Source organism: Myotis yumanensis, unplaced genomic scaffold (assembly GCF_028538775.1).
Source record: "Myotis yumanensis isolate MYYU_CA2020_CCGP unplaced genomic scaffold, mMyoYum1.0.hap1 SCAF_4, whole genome shotgun sequence".
Taxonomy (NCBI): domain Eukaryota; kingdom Metazoa; phylum Chordata; class Mammalia; order Chiroptera; family Vespertilionidae; genus Myotis; species Myotis yumanensis.
The window spans coordinates 104715860-104737825 of record NW_027223755.1 but is presented as its reverse complement, the minus strand read 5'-3'; the positions used below and the strand labels follow the sequence as shown (position 1 = coordinate 104737825).

The 21966-nt window shown below is 55.3% G+C and overlaps 1 protein-coding gene across 3 annotated transcripts in view; it reads left to right on the top strand.

Moving 5' to 3' along the window:
• GSG1L (GSG1 like) overlaps window positions 1–21966 on the top strand; it is a 181580-nt gene that overhangs the window by 137359 nt on the left and 22255 nt on the right. For all 3 annotated transcript variants that reach the window (XM_070411636.1, XM_070411637.1, XM_070411638.1), the window contains 2 exons: window positions 6419–6530; window positions 18823–18990. In XM_070411636.1, coding sequence (XP_070267737.1) covers window positions 6419–6530; window positions 18823–18990 — 280 coding nt within the window. The remainder of the gene's footprint in view (window positions 1–6418; window positions 6531–18822; window positions 18991–21966) is intronic.

Below are 21966 nucleotides of genomic sequence, written 5' to 3'. Positions count from 1 at the left end.
GGCCTCTCTCCCGAGCTCTAGGTATGTTACCCTCTGGCCCTCCCCATCCTCCCTCCCTGCTCCATCCCTCTGAGCACAGGGTCATCCCTGTCTCCCTCCTCACACCCCTCTGGGCTGCTCCAGCTCTGACCCCCCCCCCCCCCGCCCCTTCTGCTTCTCCACAGACCTGGGAAGTCTTCCCATCAGTGTTGGGCGTTTCACCTCCTCCTCTTCTCAGCTGGTTCTAGTCAGGCTCTGCGCCCAGGCCCTCCCTGTGGCAAAGCCGGTCATTTCTCTGCCTCATCTCTGACCTGAAGGGCCCTCCTTGCTCCTGACACGTGTCTCCCGTTCCTTCTACAGCCGGACCTCTCCTCGCCTCCTCTGCTGGCCCTTCCCACTGCTGACCCGGCTCCCCGAGGCCCCCCCCACCCCACACTCCTCTCTCCAGGGACCCCTCTCCCCCCACTCCTCTCTCCAGGTGACCTTCCAGCTCTACCTCCACAGGCCAGGGACTCAGGCAGCTCAACCTCAGCCTGACTGCTCCCCGGACGCACACCTGCCACGCCCTGCTCGCTTGTACCTCTTCGTGGATATAAAAGGCATTTCTCACAAATACAGCCCAGAGGGGGTTCTACCACTTAGACATTTTCTTCATCTTAGTAAACGGCATCATCATCTGCCCAACAGCTCAAATCACAGCCTTTGAAGGCCCCTAGACTCCGGGTGGCCACGGCCGGCCCCTGGGCAGGCCCTGCGGACCCGCCTTCAAAGCCTGCCCCAGAGCCACAGCCAGTCCAGTCTCAGCAGGAGCAGCTGGGCCTGAACATCCTCTCCAAGGAGCCACCTCCTGGCCCCGCCCCCATCCTCCCTGTTCACAGAGTAACCAGCACGATCTGAAATTGGACCCTCGCTTATACCCGCCTGGCTCCCCATCCGCTTATACCCGCCTGGCTCCCCATCCGCTTATACCCACCTGGTTCCCCATCCGCTTATACCCGCCTGTTCCCCATCCGCTTATACCCGCCTGGCTCCCCATCCGCTTATACCCGCCTGGCTCCCCATCCGCTTATACCCGCCTGGTTCCCCATCCGCTTATACCCGCCTGTTCCCCATCCGCTTATACCCGCCTGGCTCCCCATCCGCTTATACCCGCCTGGCTCCCCATCCGCTTATACCCGCCTGGCTCCCCATCCGCTTATACCCGCCTGGCTCCCCATCCGCTTATACCCGCCTGGCTCCCCATCCGCTTATACCCGCCTGTTCCCCATCCGCTTATACCCGCCTGTTCCCCATCCGCTTATACCCGCCTGTTCCCCATCCGCTTATACCCGCCTGTTCCCCATCCGCTTATACCCGCCTGGTTCCCCATCCGCTTATACCCGCCTGGCTCCCCATCCGCTTATACCCGCCTGGCTCCCCATCCACTTATACCCGCCTGGCTCCCCATCCACTTATACCCACCTGGTTCCCCATCCGCTTATACCTGCCTGGCTCCCCATCGGCTTAGAGTTGCAGCCAGACTCCTCGCTGTGGTCCAGGGCATCCTGGGCGCCCGGCCCTGCTGTGTTCACCTCCCCTTTCTCACTCTGCGGTGCCTTCTCTCCCTTCGCCCGACAGTAGGCTGTGTCCTGCCCCCTCCCCATACTCCTGCGCTGCCTCCAGCACCCACCCAGCCTCTGCTCAGTGTCCCCTCCTCAGAAGGCCCTCCCTGGCCTCCCATCCCAGCGGCCCTGGAGCTGGCTGGTACTTGGCCCATCTTCTCTGGACCACAGCCCTCCCCACTTCCTGGACTGTTCCTGTGAGCTCTTGGCTCCCCGTCAGCCTCTCCACTAGCGCCGGAGGCCGTGACAGCAGGACACGCTGTCTCTCCCATTGTCGCCCCTGCCCCCACCCCCGGAATAGTATCTGGGGTGGGAATGACAAGTAAATACAAGAATGATGACTGGCATTTGCTCTCTAAAGCTTTCGAATTTGGCCCCGTCCTAACTCAGCCCCATATTCCAGACTAGACCTTTAACACCCGCCTGCTGCACCCAGCAGCCATCTATTCATTCATCAAACACAGGTGAGCGCTCGCGGTGAGCCGGGTCCTGGCCAGCTGCTGGGGGTTCCGTGGCGAGCAAACCAGACCTAGTCTAGCAGGTCTACACAGTGAGCCTCGGGCATGCATGCATTCACTCATTCATTCATTCATTCAAGAAACACTTCTGTGGGGTTTATGATGTCAAGCACTGTTGCAAGTGCTTTTCAAGTATAAGCCTCCTACCAATCTACGAGGTAGGTGCTGTTATGAGCCCCATATTAGAGCTGAGGAAACTGAGGCACAGAAAGGGGAGGTCATACAGAGTGGGAACTAGACCCTCTCTCTCCCTTGGCTTCACCTCACCCCTGACCCTCCTGACAGTCTCTTACTTCTGGCCCCACCCCAGCCTCTCCTCCTCGGGGTAGCCAGTGTGGGCAGGGCTGGGAGTGCCACAGCTCTTCCGGCTCTGGGTTCTGGGTGGCACTGGGTGCAGCCCAGGTCTGAGCCCTGGCCAACATCCCCCCCTCCCCGTGCTCCTCAGGGTCCCCCCACCTACAGGCTGGGAGCTCCATTTCTGGTGTCAGGAATGGGGAAAGTCCTGAAGCCCAGGGAGGAGGGGTTTACGCTGTGACGCCTGGTGGGGACCCCCGGGAAGCCTCCCAGCAGGAGAGCCTCACTCATTCAGGGCCCCTCAGTGAGGAGGTCCCGTCGCTGTCGCCCATCAACATGCCATTGTTTAACCCAGAGGAGTTGAAAACGGTCCTTTCCGCCGAGGGTCGGTGGCACACGTGGCTGTCGGTGTGTGAGCGTCCAGAGAACATGGGCAGGAGGCAGACTTCCCAAGCGGAGTCTTTAAAATGCAATTCGAGACTCTCACCAATTGCAATTTCATTGATTGGATTTTCTTAAAGCATGGCCTTTCAGATTTGGGAATAAATGGATTCAATTGAGAAATCAATGCTTTTCTATACCAACAATTCAGAAAATTAATTAGCCTGCCAGCAGGCCGGTCCAGCTCCTGGGTCCCGCTGAGAGATCTTGCAGTAAAATGCTGTGCTGTCCCCCTGTCCTGACATCAGGAGGGGGTGTTCCTGTGACTGTTCTCGTTCGTTAGCGGATGCTCATTGGACAGCCAGTGTCTGCTCCTGTCCCCATTCTATAGATGAGAAGACAAAGGCACTGAGAGATCAAATAACTCAAAGAGCACCTGACCGGGCACAGTGAGGAAGAAACCGAAGAAGCTGCAACAACTGCGGTTTGGAGGGCAAGGTCCAGGCCTCGGGAAGGACTGGTGGGGGCTAAGGAAGGGGTCAGGGTCCTGCTGAGGGGCAAAGCCCTAGGGAGGGGCAGCTGCAGAGGGTGTGAGCCCTGGGCAGCGACAGCTGGACCGTAAGTTACATAATTAAAACAGTGCGGCCAAAACCGGTTTGGCTCAGTAGATAGAGCGTCGGCCTGTGGACTGAAAGGTCCCAGGTTCGATTCCAGTCAAGGGCATGTACCTGGGTTGCGGGCACATCCCCAGTGGGAGATGTGCAGGAGGTGGCTGATCAATGTTTCTCTCTCATCGATGTTTCTAACTCTCTATCTCTCTCCCTTCCTCTCTGTAAAAAATCAATAAAATATATTTTTAAAAAAACAGTGCGGTGCTGACACGGGAGCAGGATGCCGAGAGAGGAAACAGGCTGGTGTAGAGGTGGGAGTGGAATATGGTGTGAAAGTGTCGTTTAAAATCAGTGGAGAGCCCGGCTGACGGGGCTCAGTGGTCGAGTGCTGACCTGTGAACCTGGAGGTCACGGTCTGATTCCTGGTCAGGGCACATGTCCGGGTTTCGGGCTCCGTCCTCAGAGTGGGGCGTGCAGGAGGCAGCCGATCGATGATTCTCTCTCATCATTGATGTTTCTATCTCTCTCCCTCACGTCATCTCTGAGATCGATAAAATATATTTATAAAATAAAATCAGTGGAGAAAGGTTGATTGATTCTGTAAGGGCTCAAAGCAATTAGTGATTCATTTAAGAAAGTTAAGCTAGATCCTTACCTCACAGTCACTAAGATAAATTCCCGGGGAATTAAGCAAACAGCTGTAGGTACGTTAGAAAAATATAGGAGACTCTATGTATGGTGCTGGTTTTCTTAAGTCAGACACAGGAAGTGCAACCCAAAAAGGGAAAGACGGATGGGTCTGACTGCATCAAATGTCAAGATGTCTGACCAAAGCAGCCTTATTCCAATCACCCAAAACTGGAAGCAACGAAGGTGCCCTTCAGCGGGTGATGGTAGATGAGCCGAGGTCCATCCTGACAGGGGAGCGTCATTCAGCACCAAACAGCGATGAGCCAGCAAGCCACGGAAAGACACCGAGGCACCGGGAACGCACATCGCTGAGTGGGAGAAGCCAGTCTGAAAGGGCGACCCAACAATCCCACGTTCCGGAAGAGGCAACACTACAGAGACAATGAGAAAATCAGTGGCCGCCCAGGTGGGAGGAGGGAGAGCAGAAGGAGGGTCGGGTACGGGGATTTTAGGGCCGGGAGCCGATTGGGCACAGGACTGGGGTCCCTGTCTCTATACAAGTGTCCAAACTCACAGCACGTGCAGCACAAACAGTGGGCCAAATGTACACCATAGATTTAGTTAGTAATAATGCCACAAGCCCTGGCTGGTTCGGCTCAGTGGATAGAACGTCAGTCTGCGGACCGACGGGTCCCAGGTTCGATTCCGGTCAAGGGCACATGCCTGGGTTGTGGGCTCAGTCCAGTGTGCAGGGGGAAGTCACTCAATGATTCCCTTTCCTCATTGATGTTTCTATCTCTCCCTCTCCCTTCCTCTCTGAAATCAATAAAAATATATTTTAAAAAATGCCTCAATACTGGTTCATGAATTGTAACACATGAACCCCACTAACTGGGGCGGAGAGAGGGGGCACATGGGAACTCTCTACTATCTGCTCAGTTTCTCTGCAAACCTAAAGCTGCTCTAAAAATAGTCTATTCATAACAAAAGAGGCCTCTGGGAAAAGACAAGCAGGAAACTGTGTGTAGTCCACGCAACAGGCGGGATCAGTACCCAAGACTTATAAGCATTCCTACCACGTGACCATGAAAAAGAATTTTTAAAAAGAAAGCTGACAAAGGATACAGGCAGGCATATCCATAGAAGAAGAAACAGAAACATTGACAAACATGTGAAGATGCCCAAGCTCACTAACAATGAGGGAAACATGAGACGTAGAGCAATGTCGGGGTTGCGTGTTTCACGGTGCGATGGGCGAGATTGTCAGCGTTTCAGCATCTCAAGCACTGGCCCGCGAGGCTGTGCATGAGCCCTGTAGGAGCCTCATTGCAGCATTGCTTATAGAGCAGAATCCTGGAGGCAACTTCAGTGCCATCAGTTGATGGGACACATTAAACATGGCACCTCATTATCAAGGCGTCCCATGCAAGTTCACCAAAAAAACAGTGTCAAGGAAATAAACAAAGCTATCCGCAGCCTCGCCCCCTCATCCCCCTTCCCACAGAGCCAAGGTTGAGGGGGCGGGCGGCTCAGGATGGGGCCTTGGTATCCTCACGCCTGGCACAGAGAGCCTGGAGGGCACCGAGCCTCTGGGGCTCCTGACGGGACTCGGCACCTGTGTGTCACCTCCCCCTGGATGTCCTGCCCCCAGCAGCCCTGGAGGGCAGCCCTCACCTGAGGTCAGAGAGCAGGGGAAGTGTCCGCGCGAGGCTGACACCAGCCCGGAGCACAGGCACCGCCTCTGTGTCGCCTCTGAGTCCTCTGTGCCCATCAGGCCTGGGCCAGGCGGCTGGACGGAGACACAGGTGCCGGAGCCCCTGAAGGAAGTTCCATGATCGGGGCCAGGCACCTCCAAGTGTTGTTATGAAGTTTAAAAGAGGCAAAAACGGAAGTGAGGGTCTGACAGGTGCTTGGCCTCAGTAAGTGCATACGCATCCCTGGCTCCCTTCTTCCTCTTGCCAGCGACCCCTTCCCTCCTCAGTACCCTGTCGCTCCCTCTGCAAGTCAGGTTCGTGCCAGTCAGCTGTGCACCTTGGCACCGCGAGGGCTCCCGTTGCCGCATCCACATGGGGACGCGCCCCGGGTTTATCCTAACCTGGCAGCCATATGAGCATGTCCAGTGGGTACCAGGTATGGAGGCTCCTCGGTTTACCCCCCTCCGCTCAGCTGTCATGGTCCTCATCCCGGAGTGGAAAGCGCTGAGGCTCCGAGGAGGGAGGTGCCCTGCCCAGGGCTGTGGGGGGAGATGTGTGGGAGGGGCTCTCGCTCAGACCCTCGAACCCAAGCTCTCGCAGCCCGCGGGCTCACAGACTTGACCATGAGCCGCAGAAAACCATGCACCGATGGGCCCGTCGGGTGCACAGAGCCCCCCTTGCTTGCTGACTCCTTCTCTGCTCCCCCACAGGCCTCCTGGGAATGGTCGCCCACATGATGTACACGCAGGTGTTCCAGGTCACCGTGAGCCTCGGCCCTGAGGACTGGAGGCCCCATTCCTGGGACTACGGGTGGTCCTTCTGGTAAGTGGCTTTGACCTTCAGACACAAGAGGCCTGAGGCATGCTGGGACTTCAGCAGCTCAGCCCAGGTTTGGGGCGGGGGGGTGGCAGAGGGAAGGGGGGTGAGCCCGGAGTCCAAAGGGTAGACAAACTCTGCCACCTGGACCGGATCGGGCCCACTATCATTTTAATCAGCCTCAAGCTAAGAATGGTTTTTACACTTTTAAATTCTTGGAAATAAATCAAAAGAAGAAGAATGTTTTGTGAAATGTGAAAATTATGTGAAATTCAAATGTATAGTGTTCATAAATAAAGTTTTATTGGGACACAGCCACGCGCATCATTTATATGTAGTCTACGGCTGCTTTTCCGCTACCGGGGCAGAGGTGGAACGGCCCACAAAGCCTGAAATATTTACTGTCTGGCCCTTTACAGAGGAAGTTTGCCAGCCCCTGTCTTTTTTTAAAAAAAAACATATTTTATTGATTTTTTACAGAGAGGAAGGGAGGGAAATAGAGAGTTAGAAATACCGATGAGAGAGAAACATTGAGCAGCTGCCTCCTGCACACCTCCTACTAGGGTTGTGCCCGCAACCAAGGTACATGCCCTTGACCGGAATCGAACCCGGGACTCTTGAGTCCGCAGGCCGACGCTCTATCCACTGAGCCACACCAGTTAGGGCCAGCCCTTGTCTTAGAGGCTGTGGAGGTAGAGGTGGGCGAGACCTGAGGTGGGTGAGCCACGGGGGGTGCTGGGTGGTCCCAAGGGTGCAAGGACCCCAGCGAGAGGCTCCGGTGTGCGAAAGGCAGAATCAGCAGGATTCCTTTGCTTGGGAGTAATCAGCTCCCCAGTTTAGTAAACAGGGGTTTGTATTAGTTCATGTGGCTGAACCGTCCCTGGGGACCAGCTAGGGGGCATGGCTTGTCACAAGGAAAACCCCACCCACACTCATCCGAGCAATGAGGAAGCACGGTTCCCGAACACGGGGAGTGTAGCTGTGTGTGGACTTTAGGACACGTTTGACCAGCGTGGCTGACGTCACGGGGCTGAGTCTCCCCTCTGTGGTCCCTGAGCATTGCCCCCCACATGCCGACTCCACTCCTGGCCAGGCTTCCCTGGTGGGGTGTGGAGCGGGGGTGAGAAAGCTCCTCCTTCACATACAGGGATGGGGGACTGGGGGCTCCCCTTTCCCCAAAGTCACTACAGTCCCCAGCCTCCCTCCCATGAGCCCAACTCAGGCCACTTTCTCTCTTGAGCCACCACCACGACAGGGAGTGTCACGAACTTATGGCTCAGCTGACCAGGCCCGTCTCTGGGCTGTGAATGAGTTAGACTCTCGAATGGCGAGCGGGTGGCCTGGGTGCTGGGTGAGCTACCGAAACGCCGGCTTCAGGCATGGCTGGCTCCAGGTGATGAGCTGATTCCTTAGGGACTGTCATCCTCCCTCTTCTCTGCCTCCGTTCCCTTTGTGTTGGTTTCATTCACAAGCAGTTTTTCCCCCAGTGATGGCACAAAGGGTCGCCATGCTCGGTTCCAGGCGTTCGTCCTACAAATGCAGCAGGACCAGCAGGGAGAGGCCGTCTTCACACCCTTTCCAGCCCAGACCCCGGTTCTGCCTTTCGCGGGCTTGGCTTAAATCATGTGACCATCCTTCAACCAATGATTTAGACCCAGAGGAGACTGGACTGCTCTCATTGGTCTGGCCTGAGTCACAGGCTATTGGCCCCACCCAAACCCTTGGACAGAGAGAGGAGGAGGGGGGTCCCCAGAGGAAATCTGGGGGTGGGGGGGCTGTTATCAGAAGTAGGTGAGCTGGAGAGACCTTGACCGCAGTTGCCCAGGGCACAGGGGTTCCGTCTGCCTCTGGTGGCTGAGCCATTTATCCACTCGGTCATTCAACAAGTGCTCACTGAGCACTTTGGGCCGGCCGCGCTCCTGGAGGGGTGTGTGTGGGGCGGGGGGAGATGGGGGTACAGCAGTGCCAGGACAGCACTGCAACGGCATTGAGATGAGTGAACTGTGCTCTGTGCAATGATGTGGACTCTCCTGGGGGGCGAAGGCGGGGCCATGGGGAGGTCACCACACACCACAGTGGGAACACAGAGCAGGGGTCACTCACAGCTCCTGGCAGGAGGCCCAGGGAGGGTTTGCTCAGGAAAGCTGGCAGAGGAGGGATGGACAGTGAGCGGGAGGGGGCAGGGCAGACGGGGCGGTGAGAGCGCTCCTCTGGGGAGAGGTGGTCGGCTGTCAGGAAGAGCGATGCCTGAGACAGACCCAGTGCAGACCCTGGGGACGCCTGTGACATCCCCTCCCCCTGCATGGCTCTGCCCCCTTAAAGGGACCCTGGCCCGTCAACACCACCCCTGATCCCCTTTAAGGAGACCCATGGCAGCCGAACCAGCTAAAGCTCTCTCCCTTTACCCATCCCTCCTTTCCCACCAGCAGCTCCTCCTTAGACCTTCACCTTGGGAGGTAGTCACCCCGCGTTAGGGAAGGAGACAGGAGGGGAGAGAACAGTTGTGGGTGCTGACTCCGTGCAGTGAGCACAGGTGTGTCATCACAGCCGTGCTGGGAGTGGAGTGACTGAGGCAGGGGAGCTGCAGGGCCGAGTCCAGGGGACCCGCCTGTGAGTGGCGGTGTGGGGGCGGGCCCAGGCGGGGGCTCCAGAGCCCCTGCTTTCAGGCCCTGTGTGCGGCTGGGGAGATGATGGGGACAGACACCGCTCCCGTGCGCCTCCCGCACCGTTTGACGCGTGCAAATGCTCTTCTGATGTTACCGTTACTGATCTGAAAGGTAACACGGACAGTGACCCCGTGTTGCAAATGTGGAAGCTGAGGCTCAGAAAGGTTAGGTCACTGGCCCGGGATCCTGAACCGCCTCCTCCCACCGGCCTGGCCTCTCTTTCCCGAAGCCCTGACTCTCCACCCTGGCACTCGGTGCCCAGACCCGAGCTGCTGGAGTCGGCCATGGGCACCTTTTCCCCCTGAAGCCGAGTCTCCTGCCCGGCTCCTCTGCTCCCCAAGGGCTGCCCCCGCCCCCAAGGGGCAGTGAATTCCCATTTGACTAATTTAAGACGGGGCCCAATGTGTAGCCCCTATTAGGGCTGACCCATTTCTCCTTGTCTCCGAGGCCCGCAAGATGGACCAGCCCCATTTTTCATGCCTCGCATCTGGGGCCTTGCGGTGTCATCTCTCTAGTTTAATATGTGTGAGGCCATTTGTCACAATTCTGGCCCCAGAGCCCCAGGCGGCCGCGAGGAGACCAGCTCCAAGGCAAGACACGGCCCAGCGGGAAGAGCGGACCGCGGGCGCCACTGCCGGGAGGGCCGCTGCTCAGGGAGGTGTAGGTCAGGTTCGGAGTCTGACCGAACCCACTTAGTGAGGCCTCACTCACACCACTGCGCAGTGCTGGGCGAGGGGAGCAGGGGGACGGCTGGCTGAGGGCGGCCTCTAGAGCAGATCCTGCCTCTGACCTCCGCCTGCTGTGGACCCTGGCCAAGCCACGCCCCCTCCCGTGCCTCAGTGTCCTCAGCTGTGACACGCGACGGCCTGAGTGCACCGCACGGAGCCTTGTGAGCCGTGCTGCCACTCTCTATGGATGCAAAACCCGTCACACAACGGAAATTCATGATGATCTCTCACGGTTCCGTGGTTGGCTGCGCTCAGCTGGGGGCCTGGCGCGGGGCCTGCCGTGACGCCTCAGACGTATGTCGTCGGTCCGGGCATCCAGATGGCCCCTGGCAGCGCTGGCAGGTGGCGCGGCTGGCGCCGGGGGCTCCCCTGGGGCTGTCAGTGGAGCGGCTGCCCCAGCACGGTGTCTGGGCCCCTGCGGGGAGCAAGTGTTCCCAGAGATCCTAGTGGAAGCTACAAGTTTATTTTATAGCCTTGCTCCGGAAGTCCCAGGGTCCCTTGTGTGTATTCTTCTCTTGCTCACGAGCAAATGATGGGGCCAGATTCAAGGAGAAGGGGCTACACAAAACTCCAGCCCAGGACTACGGGAAGTCACGCCCGGGGAATGTGGCATTAAGACAAGCCTCAGCTGCTCCTCTCTGGAGGAGGGGTCACGGTAGCGCAGGTTTTGGGGGGCTGCTGTGAGGACTGTGGGGCCAGGCTCCTCCAGTGCTTGTGCAGTGTGTGCTCGACTAGGGGCAGCGATTACACGCGTGGAGTGACATTGGGCCTTGTTTGTTGAGCGGCATGTGGCCCAAATGTCCAGGAGCATGGCATCCCATGGCAAGCAGCCCCCCTCCCTGGCTCCCCAGGCTCCACCCCCTACCCCCACCGGACTCGCTGCTCGCCTTAGCCCCCAGAACTTCAGTGTTTGCTTAGGACCCAGCCCTGGCTGCTGTCTCCCCTCACTTCCCCACCGCCTCCTTTGGCCCTGCCTGAGCTTTGGGACCCCATCCCCGCCCTGAGCCCCGGGCCCTCCAGCCTCCTGCCTGCCTGCTCCTGGCCGCTCTGAGTCTCAGCTCTCTCCAGGTCTCCCTGTGACCATGCCAAGGCAAGCCCCCTCCCCCACCCCTGGGAGCAGGATAAAACTAGGTTTGGTGCCACCGACTCTGTGCCAGGCCCAGCGGGAGACGCTTTCCAAACCTGAGCTGGATGGTCCTGCCATTGACGCCCACGGAGGAGGCACCAGGCCCACCGGCTGGACCAGGGCACAACCTCAGAAAAGGCAAAGGCCCAAGTCACACAACTGGCCTCAGAGGCTGCAAACTACAGACAGCCCAGGGCTGAACCCTGTCTGCCAGTGTTCTGCTGGGCCTGCCACAGTGTTATTTAAATGTCCACATTTGTGTTTAACATCTAAAAAGGTAAACATTTTACATAAAAATTCAGGCCTCTGGCTTCCCTTGACCATTAGACCGTACGTCCATGTCTAACTTGTGTTGCCACCTGGCAGCAGGCAGCTGCAGCTGTGGCTGCCCCATTCAAATGGGGCATCTGCCCTCTAGTTTGCCCCAGTCCCCACCACTCCCTATTGCCTGACACTTACACTTTCCTCACTTAGTCATCCACCTGACCCTGTGGGAATTGGAATAGCCACATGTCAGTTTTCCTGGTGATGGCAGGAGAGCAGAAACTAGTCACTTTGTGCTTCTGTTTTGCACTTGATCCCCAGAATGGAGATGAATGGAAAAAGGGCCCCTCTCACCACGGCACACACAGCGAAACCCTGAGCACTCATTCTGCAGACGGAGGGTGGGACATTGTGGCATATATGGGCTAGAAGCACAGAGAGGTGAAGCACTTTGCCCCAGGTCACACAGCATTAGAGGAGCACGTTGGGCCAGGTCCCGGGAGGGTGGTGCCTCTCCGTTTGCTTTTGGAGCCCCATCTGCGTGGAGTGCAGTGGCTTCGCCGCTACCTCTCCCCTCCCCTCCCCCACTTCCCAGTCTCCAGGAGCTTGGGAAAGCAGGACACTAGCCTTTTACTCTCTGGGGGCCCAGGCCGCCCTGTTCTCTCTGCCGGGCTTAGCTGGCATTTCGGCATATTGATCCCTTGGAGGGGGTGGTGATGGGAGTGTTTGCTGCTGTGACCTTAGGAGGTCTTTAGCCCAAAGAGCCATTGGAGAGGTGTTTGCTTGTGTCACCACCAAGTGGCTGTGTGGTCAGCAGGGAGCTCTGGCTCTTTCTCATGTCCCCTGAGGCCGGTGACCCGGGCCTCCTTTTCTCCAAGACCAGGGTGGGTTAGGAAAGATGTGGCTGCCCCTGAGCGCCCTGCTGGCCGCGGATGGACTAGCCAGGCTCCAGGCCTGCGGTCATCAGCTCCTGATCCCATCAGCCTTGGGCCTCAGGGTGGCCTGGACACCGGTGCTCTGCACAGTGACCCTGCGCCCGTCTGGCCTGCAGGCGGACTAGGGCTGGCTAATGAGTGATCAGCCAGTCTTCCCGCTGAGCAGGGCCTGGGGCGGGCTTCATGGCATCCCTGCGTCTCTGAGTCTGCGCCCCCAGCGGCCCCGGCCCTGCCCTCAGCTCCCAGACAGCCACCCCCTCCTCACCTCCCCTCTCCTCCCCACAGTGTCCACTCTGCTCTTGGCTCAAAAAACCAGGCCACCACCCCCCCTCCACCTACCCGACGGCACCAGCTCAGAAGTGCAAGCTGCAAACACCAGCAGGGGTTCTGGCCCCGAGGTTCTCACACGGCGCCCTGGGTGGGCGCCACTCCCCGTCCCTGCTTGGGTGGTATCAGAGGAGAGATGGAGCCAGGATTTTCACCACTGCCCAGTGGTGACGAGGCCGCCCCCTCCCCGTGGTGCCAGCGGAGGCCACTGGAGAGAGCAGTGAGGCTGGGTGGGGTCTGCAGAGGCCTCAGGGGCCAGAGCTCCCACCCAGCCCAGCAGTAATAAAAAAGTCTTCCCACCTGGGTCAGTGAAAAGCACCTCAGGGACCCCTGGGACTATCACAAAAGATCCAGCGTTGGAGTTCTGAAGAAGAGAGGAGGGAAAAGCACTCAGGAATAATGGCTGGACACTTCCCCCAAATTTTAAAAGACGTAAAGGTACAGAGTTAAGAAGTGGAGGGAATCTCCAAACAGGATAAACCCAAAGAAATCCATACATCGTAGTCAAACTTAAAGACTAAAGTCAAAGAAAATAAAATATTGAAAGCAGCAGGAGAGAAGCAGTACTTTAACCATAGGAAGACTAATCTAAATGAGGGTGGGTTTGCATCAGAAACAATGGAGGCTAGAAGGAGGTGGCACCCATGTTTCAGGTGCTGAATGAAAAGAACGGTCAATTCAGCATTCTGTTTCTAGCAAAAATATCCTCCAGGAAAGGGAAGGGGAAATCAAGACATTCTCAGGTGGAGGAAAACTAAAAAAAAAAAAAAAAAAAAAAAAAAGTGTTGCCAGCAGACGTACCCTAAAAGAAGGGCGAAAAGACGTTCTCTAAACAGAAAAAAAAAAAATTCTTTTTAAAGAAGCAATCTTGGAACAGCAGGAAAGAAGAAAGAAAATTTTACTTTCCTCTTGAGTTTTCTAAATAGAGGGGAACTTTCACCTGGCTGATGTGGCTCAGTGGTTGAGAGTTGACCTATGAACCAAGAGGTCACCAGTTCTATTCCCAGTCAGGACTCATGGCTGGGTTGCAGGCTCCATCCTCAGCAAGGGCGGGGCGGGGGGGGGGGGTGCGGTACAGGGCAGGGGGGGTGTACAGGAGGCAACCTATCAATGATTCTCTCTCATCATTGATGTTTCTCTCTTGTGCTCTTTCTCCATTCCTCTCTGAAATCAATTAAAACACAAAAAATATTATTTAAAAAAATTTAATAAAGGGGAACTTTTAAAATTTGATAAAGAGAATCTACCTAAACACCTATAGCTAACATCATACTCAGTGGTGAAGATAAATGCTTTCCATCTAAGATTGGGAACATCACTCAGACTCCATGTACTGCTGGAGGCTCTTGCTTGTGCAATAAGACATGAAAAGTAAATAAAAGGCATACAGATTGGAAAGGAAGAAGTAAACTATATCTATTTGCAGATAACATGGTTGTCTATGCAGAAAAATCCATGAAACCTACATGTAAAAAAATGCCTAGCCCAGCCGGTATGGCTCAGTGGTTGAGCATCAACCTATGAACCAGGTGGTCACGGTTTGATTCCTGGTCAGGGCACATGCCTGGGTTGCAGGCTCAATCCCCAGTGTGGGGTGTGCAGGAGGCAGCTGATCAATGATTCTCTCTTATCACTGATATTTCTATCTCTCTCTCCTTCTCCCTTCCTTTCTGAAATCAATAAAAATATATTTTTAAAAAATGCCTAGACCTAATAAATGAATTCAATACTGTCTCAGGATACAAGATTAAACTATGAAAATCTATTATATTCTATAAGCTAGTAATGAACAGTTGGACAAAGCTAAACATACAATACCATTTACACTGAAACAAGTGAAATACATGGTAATAAATCTAACAAAACACCTTCAGGATTTGGAAGCTGAAAACTACAAAATGCCAATGAAAGAAATCAAAGAAGATCTAAATAAATGGAGAGCTATACCATGTTTATGGCAAAGATGTCAATTCCCCACAAGTTCGTATACAGGTTTAATGCAATTCCTATTAAAATAGTGTAATTTCTTATAGATATAGACAAGATTATGATAAAATTTATTAAGAATGTCAAAATTTCCTACCTGGTTTGGCTCACTGGATAGAGCCTCAGCCTGCAACTAAAGGGTCCCAGGTTCAGTTCCAGTCAAGTGCACGTACCTCAGTTGCAGGCTTGATCCCCAGCCCCAGTCAGAATGTATGTGGGAGGCAACCAATCGATGTGTCTCTCTCACATCAATGTTTCTCTCTCCGTGTCTTTCCCCCTCCCTTCCACTCCCTCTAAAAATCAATGGAAAAATATTCTCGGGAGAGGATTAACAGCAACAACAAAAGAATGGCAAAGGAAACTAAAATAGCTAAAAACATTTTGACAAAGAAGAAAAAGTGGGAGAAATCAGCGTACCCAATTTCAAGATTTATTGTATAGCTACAGTAATCAGACTGTGGTGTCGGTGGGGAGATAGACACCCAGATAGATCAATGGAACAAAATGAAGAATCCAGAAGTAGACCCACACAAATATGCCCAACTGGTTTTTGACAAAATGCAAATTCATTCAGTGGAGGTGAGAATAGCCTTTCACAATGGTACTGGAGCTATTAGACATTCATAGGCAAAAAAAAAAAAAAAAAATCATTCTTGATCTACACTTCATATCCTGTATAAAATTTAACTCAAGATGCATCATAGACCTAAATTTGAAATGTAAACCTATAAAATTCTTAGAAAAAGAGGAGAAAAATCTTTGGGATCTAGGCCTAGACAGAGCATTCTTAGACTTGACATCAAAAGCATTGAAAAAAAATTGATAATTGGATTTCATCAAAATTAAACACGTTTGCATCGTGAAGGACGTTGGTCAGGGGTTGAAGACACAAGCTACAAGTGGAAAGAAAAGATTTGTAAACCACATATCTGACGAGGGGCGGGTCTGCAGGCTGTGTAACAACGCCCAGAACGCAACGGTAACCAGCAACGGTGACAAAGGGCTCGGGAAATACGGGCAGAAGTTCTGCCGGAGACGATTCACCGATGGCGAGTGAGCCAATGAAAAGATGCTCAGCACCGTTAGCCGTGAGGGCCACACAGTGAGAACCGCGGGGAGACGCCACCGCACCTCCCACAGAGCAGCTCAGACTAAAACCAGGGCAGGCCTGGCTGGGCGGCTCAGTGGGCTGAGCCTCGTCCCGTGCACGGAAAAGCCACCCCTCTCTCTCAAAAATAAAAAATAAAAAAGAACATATTGGAAAACAGATAAATAAAAATAAATTTAAAAAAGGATGACACCACCCAACGCTGGTCCGGATGTGGAGACACTGGTGCTTATAAAGGAACATGAGGTTAAACACACACCTGGGGTGACTCTCCAGGGGATGATTCTGAGTGGAAAAGCCAATCTCAGATGTACATACTGTGTGCGTCTATTCCATAATATTCTTGAAATGATCCAATTATAGAAAGGATGAACTGATGAGTGGTGGCCAGAGGTTGGGAGGAGAGTGGGTGTGGCTGTGCAATGCACCTGGCCGGGCCACTGTGGCGGAAACGGTCTCCTCTGGCTGTCCCCGCGCGCGGGGGCCCTGGTGCACACCACTTGGGATTTGCAAGATGTCACCGCTGGGGAAACTGGGGGAACGGGCATGGATCTCTCTGCATCATTTCTTACAGCAGCGTGTGAACCTATAATTATCTTGAAATTAGAAGTGTAATTTAAAAACCTAGAATAATAAATAAGAGGGGAAAAGCCACAAGAGCATGGCAGGTGGGGGAGGGCTGTGAGGAGATGCAGGGCGTGGTCTCCTCCTCGCTGGGCGTCAGCGTGGGGAGCTGGATCCCGTCGTAGGTAAGATCCCTGGTCCTAAGGACCAGACATTCACCTTCAAACGAACTTATGCAAAAAGGGGGATTTATAGGAAGTAATTGCAGAAAAACTCTGGTTGCCACGGACAGAAACCCAATTACTTAAGGAAAAAATCCAAAACAGGAATTTGGGTTCCCACCCCTGGAAAGCCCAGGGACACTGCTTAGCGCAGGGATCTGTCCTTCCTTTCCTCAGAGTCAGCTGCTTTCTCAGGTTGCTGGGTGCCGGACAGTCCCCAGGAGCTCCTGCTCGGGGGGAAGCTGAGCCCATTCCTGGTACCTCAGCAGCAGCCCTGGGGGTCCAGGGCTGACAATAGTGCAGTGAGTGCCTGGGGTGGTAGTGGCGGGGCTGGGTGGAGAGGGTTAAAGGGGGAGAGAGAGGGCATTTGTAATATTTTCAACAATAAAAATATTTATTTTTAAGACCTATGGGTGAGTCTCAGCCTGACTTTGGTGTCACATGCCCATCCTGAGCCGATTACTGTGGCTGAAGGGAAGTGACACTCTCATTGGTCAGGCCTAGGTCATGTGCTCACTCCTAAAGGCTGAGGGTGAGGCCAGCCCCACACAAACCACATGACCGGAGAGGAGGGGAGGATTGGTCCCTTAACAGAGTGGGTGAGGGTCAGGCTAAACCAACATATGTATACCCATGGGATCCCAGGACAAAGCCTGCTTCTTCATTCTCCATCCTCAGGTTCTTTCTTTAAAAAAAATATATTTTTTTATTGATTTCAGAGAGGAAGAGAGAAGGAGAGATAGAAACATCAATGATGAAAGAGGATCATTGATTGGCTGCCTCTGCACGGCCTGCACTGGGGACCAAGCCCGAAACCCGGCATGTGCCCTGACCAGAATTGAACCATGACCTCCTGGTTCATAGGTCAACACTCAACTACTGAGCCACATGGGCTGGGCCATCCTCAGGTTCTGAATTTCCATCCCTCTAGTCCAGACATTCCAGATTGAACTAGAATCTTGAGGAAGGATTATCTGATTAAATAGCTTTGGTCCAGCCCTTATCCAATCCTCTGTGACCGGGGGTGGAGCCACCTGCTGGACCCTTGGTGGACGGGGCGGTTCTTAGAGGGGCCAGGCTGGCGCCCCATAGCTGTCACTTACAGATCCTGAGAGCTCCTGGGAGATCTACACTAACTCCTTTTCATGAAAGGACAGGGGAACCCTTCCATGGGTTTGGCAGGAAGGGACAGACGAGGATGTGGGTCCGGGGAGAAAGGCCGAATCCTCGCATTGCTCCATGCTTTCCTCCGGGGGCTCTGGGGCTGGCAGAGAAGAGCAGTGGGCGTGGGAGGCGGCCGCACTCACTCTGAGGAATGAGTGGGTGGTGGGAGGCCCTGTGGGCTGGCAGCAGGAGAGGCTGGAGGCTCAGGGACAGAGCAGGGTTGGCAGCAACAAGACAGAGCCCGTGATTTGGAGGAAACCAGTCATCAAGGCAGACACTGGGGACAGTGACCAGAAACCAGAGCAGGTGTGCCTACGGCAAGGCCGGAACCCCGGTTACAAATGTCACTGCGCCGTCTGGTCAGAGGACTCAGGCAGGAGGCATTTCTAGGGCACTGGGTCGGAGAAGACGGCAGCTGGCCCCACACCACCCTCCCTTCTTCCCAGATGTGGGGTGGGGGGCAGATCCTCCAGCTCTGGCTGCTCAGCACACACCCCGGGTGGGCACAGCCGAGTACCCAGTGTGCAGGGGGGACGCGTGGAGCGCGAGGTCATTATAATTTAATCTCGGAGGGAGAGCTGGGAGTCAGACAGACGCGGGCAGTAAAAATGGTGCTAATCGCGATGGTGGTAATGATGGCCAGCCTTTCTGGACCGCGGACTGCGTGCCAGCTCTGTTCTGAGAGGCCCCACCGGGCCATCCGCTTTCATCTTTGCAACCTCGCTGTGAGGTGCGGCTATTGTGATGCCCATTAAAACGGATGCGAGGACTATGGGGCCGAGAGGTAAGCATCTTGTCCAAGGTCACACAGGAACCAAGGTCATTCAGCTCCCGCAGGGGCCGGCTTTCAGGGTTTCTGCTCCCATCTATTCTCATCATCCACTTCGGCTGATCTCCTCACATTCCCTTGCTCCAGCATCCCAACCCCCTCCACAAACCCTTCCTCGTCACGAGCGAGCGCAGCTGTCTGAGTCTGTGGTAACCCTCCCTGTGTCGACCCCTGGATCTGGCCTCTGAGGAGTGAGCTCGGCCAGGTCTGCGTCACCAGGTGCAGATAATGCTGCTCCCGCCCCAGCCCTCGAGGGGGCAGGACCACGTCTTGATCTTCTCCAGGAGGCACCTGCTTAGGTCTGGCCCTGAAGAGGCAGCGAGCAGGGGAGCGGCGCCTGGGGCTGGGGGTTCACGGCACCTCTCTCCTGTCTCCCGCAGCCTGGCGTGGGGCTCCTTCACCTGCTGCATGGCCGCCTCCGTGACCACGCTCAACTCCTACACCAAGACGGTCATCGAGTTCCGCCACAAGCGCAAGGTGTTTGAGCAGGGCTACCGGGAGGAGCCGACCTTCATAGAGCCCGACGCCATCAAGTACTTCCGAGAGAGGTCAGTGCTCTCGGGGCACCTCTGGCCGGGGTCTGGCCTCGTGGCCACAGGGCTCCAGGCAAAGCTGGACTGAGCGGTCGGCCGGAAGTGCTGGGGGCGGGTGGACGGGCTGGTTGGGTGAGGTGCAGTGTGGACTCCACTATGTCAGAACATCTGGGACGTCTTCATGTTTACGGGCCAGGTGACTGCCTTGAGCTTAGGCCAGTGGTCGGCAAACTGCAGCTTGGCAAACCGTGGCTCGCGAGCCACATGTGGCTCTTTGGCCCCTTGAGTGTGGCTCTTCCACAATATACCGACTTCTGCGCATGGGCCACGAAGTTTCAATCGTACTGTACGTGCGCGCCCGCACGTGGTATTTTGTGGAAGAGCCACACTCAAGGGGCCAAAGAGCCACATGTGGCTCGCAAGCCGAGGTTTGCTGACCACAGGCTTAGGCGATCAGAGCCTGAGCAAGTGGGAAGGGGATCAAATTGGAGCATTTGCCTTTGGCTCCAGGCTTCATAGAACCAAGGTTGGGGCACACAGAGGCCAAACCAAGGTCTCCATCCTGGACTCGGTCACAGCACTGGGTGAGAAGAGGACCCAGCAGTGGGGTTGGTGACGGCTGCTGGCGGAGGGCTCCTCGAGGCCAGAACCAAACCTGATCACCTGAGTCCTCGGTGTCCCTCTGGGAGTAGGGGAGGTGACAATAAATGGTGGGTGGATGGTTGAATGGTTGGTCGGATGGATGTACGGATGCATGTATGCATGGGTGGATGATGGATGGATAGATGCATGGATGATGGATGGATGGATGCATGCATTGATGGATGATTGGATGGATGGTTGGATGGATGGATGCATCCGTGGGTGGATGATGGACCGGTGGACGGTTAGCGTATTTCCTGGGACCACCTCCTATAAGCTATTTTACCCAAATTCTTATCGCGGAGCCGGTTTCTGGGGAGTGATTGGACATGCACACACTGATGCTTTTTGGTTGCAGGGAAGTGAAAGGTCCCCAGGACTGAGTCTGAGGAGGAAAAGGGAGACGGAGGCTGAGGGGCTGGGTGGTGTTGAGGAGGTGGACTCTCTGCGGGGCCCATGGAAGGGTTTCAATCCAAGGAGTCACGTGGTGGGGCCACACAGGGACCTCTCTCTGCCTCTTCCAGATGCCATTGTCTCTGCCACACGGGCCTCCTTTCTGTTCCTTGAGCACGGCAAGCTCGACCCTACCTCAGGGCCTTTGCACCTGCTGTGTCCCTGCCTGGAATTCTCACCTGGCTGGCTCACTCAGACCTCTGCGCAGTGAGGGCTTCCTTCATCAGTTGGTCCAAATTTGCACGCCCCCAAACACCCTGTCTTCGTCACTCATCAGCCCATTGCTATGTTTTGATATCACCGATACAATCTAACATTATTCTATCTGTGATCTGTTTGATAGCGTGTAGGCTGAGCTCCATGAGACAGGGCTTTGCTGTTTTGTCACTGTATCCTGAGCCCCTAGAACTGGGCCAGGTACCTAGAAGGCGCTCATCAAATTGTGTGTGTGTGATCAACGGAATTCTTCTCTTTGGAGACCTCAGCCCTGACTGCCTCAAGCCCTTTCAGCTCAAGCACCTCCATCGTTGAGCTGATTTAGCACCCAGGCCCCCTCCCCCACCAAAGTCCCCGGTCAGGTGTTCAGATCCAGGCCAGTCAGCTGTTGCCAGGGAGGTCAGGCTGACCGGGCACATGGGCCTGCCTCGCCCACAGCTGTGGCCAAAGCATGTCCATTAGGAAGAGGGTCATGGATGGCAGAGACGGGACCCAGGGTAGGCGCTCCGGAAACGTCTTTAGAAGCCACGCGAGCAGCCGATGTCTAACCCGCCCCATCAGCACGGCAGCAGCTGTCCCCTCGGCCGTGGAGCGCCTGGGACATCCGTGGGCAGCCTTGTTTTGCTGATGCCGAAAGCAGGACCAGTTAGTACCAAGCAGCTCCGTGTGCTGGTGCCCCAGTTCGAATGGCCCCAGCGACGAGGGGGATGCTGCTTCCAGCGTGTGTGCAGAATATCACTTCACTCATTCACAGCTCGAACGTTATGCAGAGGTTCATCAGACTTTACCTCCCTCCTTCTCTGGGGGGAGCATTTCAGCTTAGCTGGGCTGTCCTAATTTTCTCTTTTTGTGTGTGTGTGTGCCTTCCCTGCCAAGAGCTGAGCACACGGGCAGACCTCTGCACACGTTTGCAGGTGGCCCAGAAGCGGGGCTGGAGCCCTGCGTGGCCAGCACCCCCCAACCCGCAGCAGGGACACAGGGAGGACAGCCACGCTCCCACCTGCCCACATTTTCTCCTTGGGGGACGGGGTGTGTAGAAGCTGGGCGGGGGGTGGAGGCCCCTGACCTTAGTCTCTCATTTCTGTTGCTTTCCTGCTGTGTGACTGGGGGCCGCTTCCTCTGACCACAGTGCGAGAGCTCTTGGCATCCTGGGAAGGCTCCACCCTGACAAGCCAGGGAATGTGCTGGGCACGGCGCCGGGCACACGGAGGGGGTTCTGTGCGTGTCAGTTCCTGTCCCTTCTGCTACTGATGCAAAGTACAAAGCCTGGGAACGGTTACCTCAGGACGAGAGGGAGATGGCGTTTTAGATATTAGGACTTTAATAAATGATATCCATAAGCACAGCTGACACGTACGTGATGCTTGCCCTGTGCCAGGCACCTTCTAATTGCCTTGGATGTTCACTCCGCAACACTGGGAGGTAGTCGGTATCACTGTGTTGCCATTTTATAGTTGCAAAGTCAAGGCACAGAGAGATGTAGTGACCTTCCCAGGGTCACACAGCTGGTAAGTGCCAGTGCTTGGATTTGAACCAGGTCACAGGGATGTGTGGCCGCTCGGGATGGATCAGCATCTCCTCCCAGCACTGAGGGGAGTCCGCTGAGGCTCACAGCGTGAGGGCAGGCAAGGGGCAAGGCAGCCATGAGTGTGGAGGGCACGGGAGGATACAGGCCTGGGA